General features: G+C 45.0%; 1 protein-coding gene across 1 annotated transcript; it reads right to left on the bottom strand.

Annotated features, from left to right (window-relative positions):
* Positions 1-826: 826 nt before the first annotated feature.
* On the bottom strand, positions 827-2,175 carry LOC132683465 (transmembrane epididymal protein 1A-like). The gene has a single exon (XM_060639409.2). The coding sequence runs from the start codon at positions 1,863-1,865 to the stop codon at positions 978-980; it is 888 nt and encodes a 295-aa protein (XP_060495392.1). The 5' UTR covers positions 1,866-2,175; the 3' UTR covers positions 827-977.
* Positions 2,176-12,767: the final 10,592 nt, after the last annotated feature.

Genomic DNA, 12,767 nt, shown 5'->3' with positions numbered 1-12,767 from the left:
ATTTACCAGCACCTTCTCTCCTCATTCTGGGAGAAGCTCAATGGCTGGCTAGAAATTTCTGCAAATTCCAGGGGCTGACATTTCCCGTTTCCTCTCAGCTCTGAGTTCTGCATCTTCAGAACCACTGAAGACGGTTTGCACCCCACATCTCATAGCCATTCTTCCCCTTCTGCTCCTACCAACTGACATCTGAGCCTTCTCTTTGGTCTGGCTCCAAAATCACTCACACAAGACACGCATATACTTGCATCACAGACGTTACTGAAAGGGTAGGAACAATGGAGTTTTACATCCCAGCAAAACCTGAACACCTTAAAATTATATTTCGGTCATCCTTGTTTCCTTTGGGACTTCCTTGCTCTTCTGCCTCCTTTCTCTCAGACTTGAGCCCCTGCTAAGTTGACTGTCACCCCTTCCCCACTTCCCCCTCAGAAGGCAGATGTAGCCTCATTCCGTGTAGATTAAAAATAACTATAGCAACAAGGAAACAAGTTCATCATCCTGCCATGCTTAGTGTAAAGAAAGCAGAAAAATGAAGAGAAACAGAAGTCCTCACCATTATGCAAAAATGGACCCCTTCTCTTTCGCACACTTAAATACTCTAGCTGCAGGCACACACTAAGCCAGCTAGCTCTGCCTCCAATGGATGGAACCCCCCCTGGGTCCCCAGAGGCCCTCCATCTCCCTCTATTTCCTCTGTGAGAGAAAAGCCACCTCCTTGTTCTCACTCCACACAAGTCCACGGTCAGGAACCATGCGGAGCAGTGAGGCAGTGAGGCAGGAAAAGAGGCAGACCTGGAGAGAACAAAGCGACAGAGTGAAGTAATCCCAGGAACTGAAAGGTTTATTTAGGAACAAGGAAGGTGGCTCCTGTGACAGAAAGCCACCTTGTAGATCCCAGCACATTTATGTGCTCTGCGCACAGTGGGTACCCTCAAAACTCTCGTGACGAAAGGCATAGCACAAAGATTCTGTACCTAGATGCCCCCATCCTGCAGCATGGCCTCTGTCCCGAGCTTCTCCAGCTCTTCGCTGCTGTAGCTTCTGGGACACAGCTGGTACTTGGCACGTGGGACTTCCCTCCAAGAGGAGATGCGATGGTGCCAGAGGCTGCAGAGGCCATAGACAGCGGCCAGCACGATAGCCCCGAAGCCCAGGTGCCAGCAGAAGAAGATGAGGAGGAAGGCGAGGTCGCCAGGGTTTTCTGCCCTCCAGGGCTGCCCGGAGGGAGGAACGTACATCAGCACACACAGCTGCAGCATCCATGTGCTGAGCACCAGCCCCATCCAGGTCTTCAGCACCCAGAGCGTGGGTTGGTCAGGGACCCAGACTTCCATGGTGAGCACCAGGGTAACCAGGAAGGTGGGCGCCACGAACAGCAGGTGCGTGCGGACCTCCAGGGTGCCCTTGTTCTCCAGGTGACATGCCATCAGCAGGACCAGCACACAGAAGGCCAGGGCCTCAGCTGCTCGCTCCAGCTTCACGTTCTGCTGCGCCTGACACGCCCGGCTCACGATGTCCACCACGCCACTGAGCGTGAAAAACCCATACATGGTGACGTGATACCAGTTGTCATAGAACACAAATGGCCGCCGAGGGTCCTCCCAGTCTACCATCATCATCCGGTTTACTCCTGGGGGGTAGAAGAACTCGGTTATGATGCCAGTCAGGGAGATGGCCACCTTCATCATCCCTTCCACAGGTACCAGCTGCCACCACCTGTGTCCTCGCTTCTCCTTTGGGGTCAGAGGGGGTTTGAGAAACCTCTGTCCCCGTAGCAGGGCCAAGGACACCATCACTGAGTAGTGGAGAGAAAAGATGAGGAGGCATATCCCCGGCAGCAAGTGTCCCTCGAGGGTACCCATGGTCTCTGTGTGTATGTTGGGGCCAACAGAACAAGAGCTGGCAGATGAGAGGCAACCTCCCAGGGCTCTCCTCACAAGCGAGGTGACTGCTTCCAAGCTGTGGTGAGATCTTTCTGATCCAGCTCCACCCCTGCCTCCCACACACAAAAAGGCCTATGTGTGTGCTGGAAGCATCTGAGCCACTCCCTGGGTGGGATCTCTCTTAGGTGGCACTTCACCTTGCTCTGTTCCTTACTTAGACGAGCCGGACTTGGGCTTCCAACCTCTGCACCTCACTGCAGGAGCTAGTTTACCCTTTCTCTCCTCTCCAATCCTGCCCCACCCCTCCCCAAAGAGAGGGGAGGGAAAAAAGTAATAAGGGGCCCCAGCAAAGGGGGGGAGGTGGTGGATTTTCTTTTGTTGGCTGTCACTTGGTGCCAGCCATATGACATCTCCTTTTCCTCATTTAAATACCTCAACAACTCTATGAGAGGGTTATTGTTAAACAAATTTTATAGGTGACATTAAGGCTCAGGGGGTGAAGGCACATACACAGGTATCGCAGCCAGCATAGCAGAGCTGGGATGGGGACCCAGGTCTACTCATCTGCTGACAAAGTCCAGAATTTGTACATAACTAAGTGACTGAACTTCAGCTCCAACACTTGTAAGTTACATGACGATGGGCAGTTACTCTGTCTTCTTGAGCCTCAGTTTCCTGGCCTGTAGAATGGGAATAATAATTATGTCATAGGTTTATTGTATTAAATAGAATAAAGTATGTAGAGTGTCTGATACATAGTAAATAATAAATGGTAATGATTATTAGTAATTTTACTGTTATTACTAACATTCCTTGCTGAATTCCTATGATGCTGAAGTTGTTCAAGTATTCCTATAAATAATGCCAGAGCAAGAATCATTTTAAAAAGGTGAAGAACTTAATTATATTTAAATTTTTTTAAGTTTTTTTTTTAATGTTAGCATGAGTGGGGGAGAAGGGGCTCAGAGAAAAAGACAGAGAGAGAGAGAGAGAGAGAGAGAGAGAGAGAGAGAGAGAGAATCAGCAGCCTCCATGCTCAGCATAGAGACTGACATGGGGCTCGACCCATGACCCTGGGATCATGACCTGAGATGAAATCAAGAGTCAGATTCTCAACTGACTAAGCCACCCAGGTGCTCCATAAAAATTTTAAAGTTTTTTATTAATAGACATTAGACATTACAGGGGTGCCTGGGTGGCCCAGTCGGTTAAGCATCTGACTCTTGATCTCAGCTGAGGTCTTGATCTCAGGGTTGTGAGTTCAAGCCCCACTTTGGGCTCTGCATCGGGCGTGGAGCCTACTTAAGAAATTAAACATTACAATTAATTATTTATTCTATATTAAAATTACTGTTAAACATTAATTCCAAAAGAAAAATCAACTTAAAATTGTACTCTATATGTGACAAAGTGTTAGACTCCTTATAATATAAAGAACTCTTACAAATCAAAAAGTTAAAAATGAACACCTCAGTAGGTAAAGGGGCAAAGGTCATAAGCGGCTAGTCATTTAAGGAAAACTGTAGGTGGCCAATAAATCTATAAAAGGTGGAGCGTCTCTGAAGCCTTAACAACACAGATAATGTGCATCCACTCCTCAATGCAAAATGAGAAAAGTGGTAAAGAATGATAAATGATAAGCTTTTTAAAAATGTTAAGGCTACTGCAATAGTAAATGGCTATCTAAAATATTTTTTCCCATCCTAACAACCCTGAATCCTGAGAGTTCAAAGTTTTTAGTACCAAAGGGAAGAACATGGCCACCAAAGGACACATTGATGATTTCATTGAACTGGAAGCTGAGGCAGTCACATGTATATTCAGGCTCCACAAGGCAAACAAGCAGAAAAGAAGGATGTGGTATTTGCTGTGGCAAGTGGTTCTGATTATCACAGGCACATAGAATTGCTGCCAAGTAAGGAGGTAGTTGGTGGTGGGGGGGGTGGTGGCGGGAAGACGTGTAGATGAAAAACAGGTGCCTCACCAGGTTGCCTTCTTAGGCTAAGTATCCAATGGTAGTTAAAGGAAGATACTTTCACAATCCTATGCAGGCAGGACCACTGAAGGCTCTTTGATTCATTTTTTTCATTCAACAATAATGTCAGACACTTGACACTTCCAGGTCCTGAGGATACAACAATGAAGAAGAGAGATAAGAAACAAATAAAAATACAAGTAAACAAACAAAAAAATGGTAGAGGGTGATAAATAATAACCCCCCCCCCCAAAAAAAAAATTAAGGCTATTATAATAGTGAGTGAATCCTTCAGATTGAGCCAGCAAAGAAATAACACTTAAACCAAGATCAAATTGGCATTAGGGTCCAGCCATGCGATATCTGACTGAATGTTCGGGTCACTTTATCCCATAAAGACCAGAGGAGAAGATGAATGAGACCAAAGACCTTGGTAAATACAACTCCTTATTGACAATGTTTCTGTCCTGTTTCCAGTCTTTCTGGTTACATCCTTCTCTTCTTCACCGGTATCACATTCAGATAGTAAGGACATAAGTAATTTGTCCTCCTTATCTATATTTTCCTGCATTTTACAGTGAGCAGGTATTTTTGTAATCAGAAACTATCTGCAAATTTGAAATCAATGATGCAGTTATTTAATTCATAGAGAAACAGCTTGGATATGAAGACATCAAAATGTGGCAATCTCTACATTGCAGTTTTATGGGGAATATTAATTTGTGTCTCCCATCTCTATTGTATTTTTCAAATGTTCTATGAGGCTTTAGTAATTTAATTTTATGGCAGAATTATCAACCTGAAATTTTTGTAAAAGCCTCAGTCATTAAAGCATTTCTTTATGTATATTTATGTGTACAATTATTTATATAGGCATATATGTAATATTGAATTTTTTTTAATATTTATTTTTGAAAGAGAGAGAGAGTACATAAACAGAGGAGGGGCAGAGAGAGAGGGGGATAGAGGATCCAAAGTGGGCTCTGTGCTGACCGTAGACAGCCTGATGAAGCCACGAATATTAACATCTTTTAAAGGCTGAAAAGCACAAAGGCAAGTTTAAAAAGTGATATAACAGGGCACCTGGGTGGCTCAGTTGGTTAAGCATCTGACTTTGGCTCAGGTCATGATCTCACAGTTTGTGACTTTGAGCCCTGCGTCAGGTTCCATGCTGACAGCTGGGAGCCTGGAGTCTGCCTCAGATTCTGTGTCTCCCTCTCTCTGCTCCTCCCCCCACTCGTGCTCTCTCTCTCTCTCTCTTTTTCTCAAAAATTAATAAACATTTAAAAAAATTTAAAAAGTAATATAACAAAATGCCAATGCAGAATAAGCAAGTGGGTTAACATTTTGTCATGTTTGCTTCCACAGTTTGGAAAAATGAACATTCAAACCCTTCCACTCTCATTCCCATACCGTCCTCCCTTCATCATGGGAACTGATATGATTTTGGTATGGATCTTCCCTGTTATTTTGTCATTTTATGAATGTTTGTGCCTATCCCTGTCTTGTCTCTCTGTCTGTTTACCATTTTCTATGTATTTCTAGTTCTGAAGAAACCAGCAGCAGCAGAAGCTCTTCCTTGAACAAGGCACTGGTCATGCCTCAATTAAGACCCATGTAAGTGAAGTTCCTTTGAAATGAAGTCAGTGTGGTTAAATAAAAAAGAGGAGATTCGAGAATCATGCAAAAATACAGTTGATGGAAACCATATGTCATAGTGGCCCTGTTCCAGCAAATAGGCAGGTAGACAGATATGTTGGTCCTAAGGGTAGTTAAAGGTAAACACTAACTTTTATCACCCCAACAAGTGACCATGAGTCCCTGGTGTGTCTGTCTCTTCTCATCTCCCAAGTGGACAGTTACTCATCATCTGCTACTCTCTGAGTCTTCCTGGCTTTCAAAAGGAGACAGTGTCTGATAATACTCACTTACATTTGTTGACTGATAGATTAATCTTTAGCAGATGAGTTTCAGTCACTGTGATATGTCAATCAGTCATTTGAAACCCCTCATCTCCAGCTGAAGAAGGAAAATCCTTAGCTTTGCCCATGACTAAAGGAATTTTAGATATCAGCCAGCAGGTGCTGAGATGTGTTTGCTATTCGGAGGGATTCCTGAAAGTAAATCTGATTTAGATCTTCTAGCCCAGTGGTTTTCAAGGCTGCCCTTTAGAATCACCAGGGAGCTTTTTAAATGTTTGGGCCCAACCCTGGTATTCTGATTTAATTGGTCTGGGGTTCAGGTTTTAAAAATCTCCCCTGCAGACACAAAAGGACAAATACTGTAGAATTTCACTTATATGAGGTATCTAGAGTGGTCAAATTCATAGAGACAGAAAATAGAAAGGCAGTTGCCAGGAGTTCAGGGGAGAGGGGATTGGAGAGAGGCTGTTTAACCAATACAGAGCCTCTCCATTTGGGAAGATGAAAGAGTTTTGGAGAAGGACGGTGGTGATGGCTGCACAACAGTGGGAATATACTTAATGCCACTGAACTGTGCACCTAAAAATAGTTAAAGTGATAAATGTTATGTACAATAAAAAGGTAAAAAGTAAACTCCTTTCTGGTGATTGTAACTTGCGGTCAGGTTGAGGACCACCTTCTGCTATTTGGGGTTACTACTGACAGCTGAGTCCTGTCCTCTCAACCTGAGTGGGCTCCCTGCCTCTCCAGAAGGCTCAGCGGGGCGCTGCTCATGGTTTAACTGTTGCTGCTACTAGGGGCAAAGAACTTTCACTTTTCACTTTTCCTTTAAGATTTGGTCTATCTCCTGCCTGAGACTGGTCCTGGAAACACTCTCCATGCCTTCTGTATCTAACAGCAACATTTCCATGCAGGTGGCTAAATGGCAATCTCTATCAGCAAAGGTTTTATTCTCTGGTCCCTTCTGGTATCTGTGGCTAGAGCCTCCCTCCCCTCTCTTTTTCCAGACTTAGGCATGCCACGTTTGACTCAGCCCCGTTATCTGACTCATGCAGGTATACATCACACAGGAATAATAAGCCTGTTAATGTCAAATTGGGATAACCATATGTCTATGGGGATGACAAGTTCTTCATATCTTCTCTAATGAAATGCTTATCTATTTTGGAACCCAGATGTCAGCAGAGGTCACTCTGTCTTTTGAAATGTATATGAATTTACTGAGGTCCTATCCCACACTCTGGGGGAAGTCCAACACTCTGTCTACAGTTCTTGAATGCTCTAGAGCTGGGGCTTTGCTCCTGACTGACTCAGAGGGTCTAGATCTGCTCCGGCTGCATTCATACTTGCAGATACCCTCTGTGGCAACTCCCTTTGCTCTGTTTTACACTTGACCCAGAGGGGAGACTCAGCCCCTTTTCATTGATTCCCACCTCTACCCTTTGGAACACAAAACAAAACAAAAATGTTTACAACAGGCATTTATTTGTGAAGTAGGGTTTATTGTTTGTGTGAGGATGATGATGGCATATTACATCATCCCAAAGCAAAACTCTTGCTATTGGGTATTAGGTAATTTTGTTCTTAGAAGCCCTTCAGTAATACATGATTCTATTCCTATAATCCCCAAACTGGCAAAACTAACCTGCGCTGTTAGAAGTCAGGATAGTGATTAGCATGAGGGGGCTTTAGGAATTCTGGCAAAATTCTTTTGTCTAGGTGCTGGTTATACAGGTGACTTGGGGGAAAGCTATGGATCTGTATCCTTGTGATTTGGGTACTTCCTGTATTTGTGTTATGCTTTGGTAAAAATTTCACATTAAAAAATACAGAAGAAAGAAGGCCATCAGCTCCCTCATGCCCAAGCATGTTTCTAGACTCTCCCTCCATACAGACTTTCTTCAGGTGAGTATAGAGAATTCTCTCACCTACCCAGCCTCTGCCTCCCAGAGGGCAGTTTGGGATTTTGACCTGTTAACAGTGTTTTCAAACAGGACCAAGGGACATGCTTTTTGACCTCCCAGAGAGGCCCAGAGTACCACTGGTATACATGAAACAGACAGACTGACAGATCCTGAAGCCATCAGAAGCTAAAAGCCCCAGGTAAACAAAGACAGGGCTCATGGGATAGATAGGAAGTCAAACTGTGTCCCTCCGGACACTTCACTCTGCCTACCAGTGGTCAATTCTGAGCCCAGATGCCCCATCCTGTGGTATGACCTCTGCCTTGAGCTTCTCAAGCTCTTCGCTGGGGCCCATGGGGCATGGTGGTAGCTGGTACCTACCCTTTGCTAGGAGGAGCAACTATGGTGTCAGAGACTGCAGACAGTGCCAGCACGGAAGCCTTTAAGGTCAAGTAACAGTGGAAGGTAGTGGGGAAGCCCAGGGTCTCCAGTGGCTGGAAGACACATCATCACACATCGTTGCAGTGGCCAGGTAGCTGACCAATAGGTTATGTCAGAGGCCACGGTCTTGGCTGCCCACCCCCGCTTCATGTGCTGCTGTGCTAGCCACACATGTTTCATTACAGCCACCACAGGCTCTGCAGGAAGAATGCTAAACACAGGGACTTGCTTGCCCCAGTGTGTGCCATAGGACCAGCTCCTCAGGCTCTTCCCAGTCCACCGTCACCATCTGCTTATCCTTGGAGAACAGAAGAACTTAGCAAGGATGTTATTAAGAAGGCAACAGCTCCCTCCACCTCTTCCACAGGTACCTCTGCCCTCACATCTCCTGATAGGACATGGTACCAGTAGGGCAGGACACCAGCCCTGAGGAGAAGAGCCCAGGACTCTTCACATGGAATGAGTGCCTTTTCTATACTGCCAGGAACATGAGGACAGCCCAACAATGGCTGTACAGGTAGGTTCACCTCTCAGGTAGGTGCTCATAGGGGACAGAAGAAGGTGCCTAGACAACACCACTTTGCTCCCTGTACTTTCATTCATGCCTCTGTTGTGCCCAGGCATTAAGCTAATACATGAGAATCGTACACAGCATAACAACTATGTTCGTTATTATGACTGTGGTACCAATATACCAGGTTTCACCAGTCTGGGGCTACAAGTCCAGTCTGGTGAACATAAGTATCTACATTTTGATGACTCTTGGCCTTCACCTGTTCACAGAGGGTCTTATACAGTAAAAGAATGACCTGTAGAAAGAGGGGAGTGAGAGTAGGGAAGTGGGATAAAAGAAGGCACATTAATTAATAAAATAACCAAAGGACTTTGTGCAGACCAAGAATAATAATGCGGCATGGACGGAGCAATAGGAGTAATTCGAGCCTCTTCAACCAAAGCAAACAAAATGAAACAGACAAAAACAACCACCACCACTAAAGAGCAAGCATGATGTGTACGTAAAATCTTGATTACACAGGTAGAGGGTGATGTGGATGCCACAGCAGGCACTGAGGGTGGGCCACGTGAGACAGGGCAGGGAAAGACCCTGTCCGTGTTAGGAGAATCAGAGCAGGCTACATCTGAGTAAATGTTACCTACCTAATGTACCTACCTAAGAACAGGCCTCTTTCCAGGTGGCTCATCAAAGAGGTCTGCTCACATCATAGAAGAACCTTTCCACCCCCTTATATGGACCTTGGGATCAAATCCATATTTGATTAGCACACCAGAAGCACAGCACTTACATCAGTGATGCTCATATGTCCTGATGGATGGTCAGGAAGACATAAAGATGGCCTCCTGGCTGGGCCCAGAGCGCTCTAGTGGACCCAGAAGCATGTGCTAGGCCATCTCCAGTGGCTAATTGGAAATTGCTCTCCATATTATAATGCCTCCCCATAAAAAGTTCAACTGTGCATGAATAAAAGGAAGGATCTAAGCTCAGCCAGGAAAGGAGTGGTACCAAGGGCATTAGCAATTCCCGGCATCTGCTTCCTCTGACTAAGGGACAAACCACTCTCCCTCTAAAGAAATGATAGCAGTTAAAGGAGAACTCAAACCATCTTCTCAATAATATTGAAGGCCTAACTAAAGGGGAAAAAAAAAGGAATTAATAGAGTAGAACTCTATTACCCTGGAGGGGTAAGAGTCTAAATGGGTGAGCTTTTGCTCCTTGTCTGGGAAAAGGCAGCTAACAGGCCAACCTTCTGGGGTGAATAGGAGGGGCAATATTGCATTCCACAGTGTCCTGAAGACACTGACACTGTGAAGACACTGTCATTCCTCTAGAGTGTAGAGCTGGAGGGACAGAGCTGGTGGTCACTGTCTACCAAGGTGGAAACCTAGTCCAAGCCCATTCCCTGCTTATACAGAGAGCCCACCCTCTAGAATATTCTCAAGCCCTGTTCCTGGACTGAGTGCCCTCAGGTGCTGGCAAAAGAAAGGTTGAGCCTCTCCGAAAGAAGATCCTAGGTCTCAAATTAATTTTCAAATAATCATTTCATTTAACATGTCCAGAAGGAACACAGGCACACAAGGCACATGAGACAAAACAACATGTCTCAGAATCAACAGAAGCCATAAGCCATAGAAATAGACCCACCAGGATCTCAGATAGAGTTCCTAGGTACAACCTGTAATAGAATAATGCTTACTGTGTCAGGGAGGTAAAAGCAGAATTTAAAGTTTTATATAAGGATATGGACAAATTTAAAGCCACACTGATGATTTAAAAAAAAATCAATTAGACATTATAGAACTAAAAAGTGCAAAAATCATGGGGCACCTGGGTGGCTCAGTCAGCTGAGCATCTGACTTTGGCTTAGGTCATGATCTCAGAGAGTTTTAGCCCCGCTTAGGGCTCTGTGCTGACAGCTTAGAGCCTGGAGCCTGCTTCAGATTCTGTGTGTGTGTCTCTCTCTGTTCCTTCCCCACTCACATTCTGTCTTTCTCTTTCTCTCAAAAATAAATAAAGCTTAAAAAAAAATTTAAGTGCAATAATCCAATTAAGAACTCAATAAAGGGTTTAATAACATAGTGGAAAGGAAGATAAGTCAGAAGAAATCATCAAGAATGAACCACAGTGAGACAGAAAAATGGAAAATACAAAAGAGATGATAAATAAGAGAAGATACAGAAAACCTGATACATGTTTCATTGGAGATCTGGAAGCAGGGGAGACAGAGAATGGAGGGGAGGGAACATCTGAGGAGATAAAGGATGGAAATTTTCCAGAATTGATGAAATAAGTCAATTCTCTGATTCAAAAAGCCAAAGGAGAGACTGCCACAGGAAATAGAAATCTCAAAGAACCAGGCATTGGTTAGGCCAAGAATTCCCGCTTGGGAAGTTCTCCCTGCATGACAAGGTGTGAGAGTACTTGAGGGAGCTGGTGGATTTCTTTATGGAGGTGTTCTTGTTAGTTTGTTTTTGAAGATGGGAGAGATTTGACCTTGTTTATAAGCTGAGGGAAGAAACCAGCTGAGAGTGACAGATTGAAAATACAGAAGAGGGGCGCCTGGGTGGCTTAGTCAGTTAAGTGTCCAACTTCGGCTTAGGTCATGATCTCAAGGTTCATGGGTTCAAGCCCCGCATCAGGCTCAGTGCTGACAGCTCAGAGCCTGGAGCCTGCTTCTGTGGCTCCCCCTCTCTCTGCCCCTCCCCCACTTGCACTCTGTCTCTCTGTCTTGGGGCGAGTGGGAAGTGAAACGACCACAACAACAACACAGGAGAAGAGAGGTAATACGTGAAGACATTTTTTAGAGGAACAGGGATCCATACTGTGAATAATTTATAATTATAATACCTATAATACCTATAAATTTATTGAGCACTACATGTCAGAATTTGTTTCAGGAAGTTAAAATCCTTAACAGCTAGTAATTGTATTTGGACATCACTGATACATGCTAATTGATGCTCAGAAAGTTCAAAGAAAAAAAAGAACCACAACAACTTGGTTGTAAAGTATGGCTAGTAAATGAGGGCACTAAGATCCCAATCAGATCTGATCTACCCCAAAGTCCTTGTCCTTTCTACTCCACCAGGCTGCTCTCAGAGCTCCAGCTGACCTCAAAAAGGCCTTTTGTTGGGCTGAGATTGGATAGAAGGAGGAGAGGATGACCATAGAGGTGCAGCTGTTTGGAGAATATAGAGAAAGGATTAGGAAGTTGAAGCAGTTCAGGCTCAAGGCTTGGTTATTTCCAGGAAAGTGGTAAGGGGTATTATCTGCAGAGTTTGAAGGATGTGGGAAGTCAGCAGAGATGTAACTGCAGAGGAAGAGTCCTCTGAGGGGCGCGGGGAGAGAGGGAAAGGAGCCTAGTTAGAGGAAAGCAGAGGAGGAGGCTGAGTGTCAAGCCAGGTACAGGAAGAGAGGCAGCAAGCAAAGAACAGGAGTTGAGGGGTGAGGGGAGGCTAACACCGTGACTTACTGAGGATGGTGGCAGGACTGGGGTGAAAGGAAGACTGTGAGCCAAGTGCCAAACCATCAGTGACAGCATGGAGTGGTGTCCCAGAGGCCCACCAAGGGCACTGAGAAGCAGGAGGGAAACTTGAGAAGAAACAGAACATGTCATAGTCTCAAAGGATCTCCCCCCACCTGCCAGTATTTATTAATTACAAAGGGAAAAGTAGTAACTTCACAGTGGAGAAACGCAGCAGATCTCACCTTAACCAAGTGATCTCCAGATGCCGTTTTATTAAAAGAGTTGATGGGACAAAGCTCCCAGCTGCCTGGCAAGGGACAAGTCCATAAATAATTATTACGTATTTTAGTCCTTGAGATAACAATGGCAACTATGGCCCAGAAGTCTCTCCATCCCAGTCCTACCTCGGTGCAAAATTAATCTGCGCTAACGTGTCACTGTGTCCCAAAGGGTTAATGTGTTGTCTCTGGGTAACATGTGGTTAACACATGTGCCCTTGACCGGTCTTCCTTAATAAATGGAGTGATTCTAACAGTAGGGATTCAGGCACGGGGTAGCGTTGGGAGAACTGCTTTGGGCTGGGGTGAAGGTGAGAGAGTTTTACGTCTCGAACTGAACCGGGAACCCCCGCGATCCCCCACGGTCCGCACGCCATT

The sequence above is a fragment of the Panthera onca genome, chromosome C2, assembly GCF_046562875.1.
Source record: "Panthera onca isolate mPanOnc1 chromosome C2, mPanOnc1 haplotype 2, whole genome shotgun sequence".
Lineage (NCBI taxonomy): Eukaryota > Metazoa > Chordata > Mammalia > Carnivora > Felidae > Panthera > Panthera onca.
The sequence above is the reverse complement of the archived record's forward strand: the minus strand, read 5'-3'. Positions and strand labels throughout refer to the sequence as shown.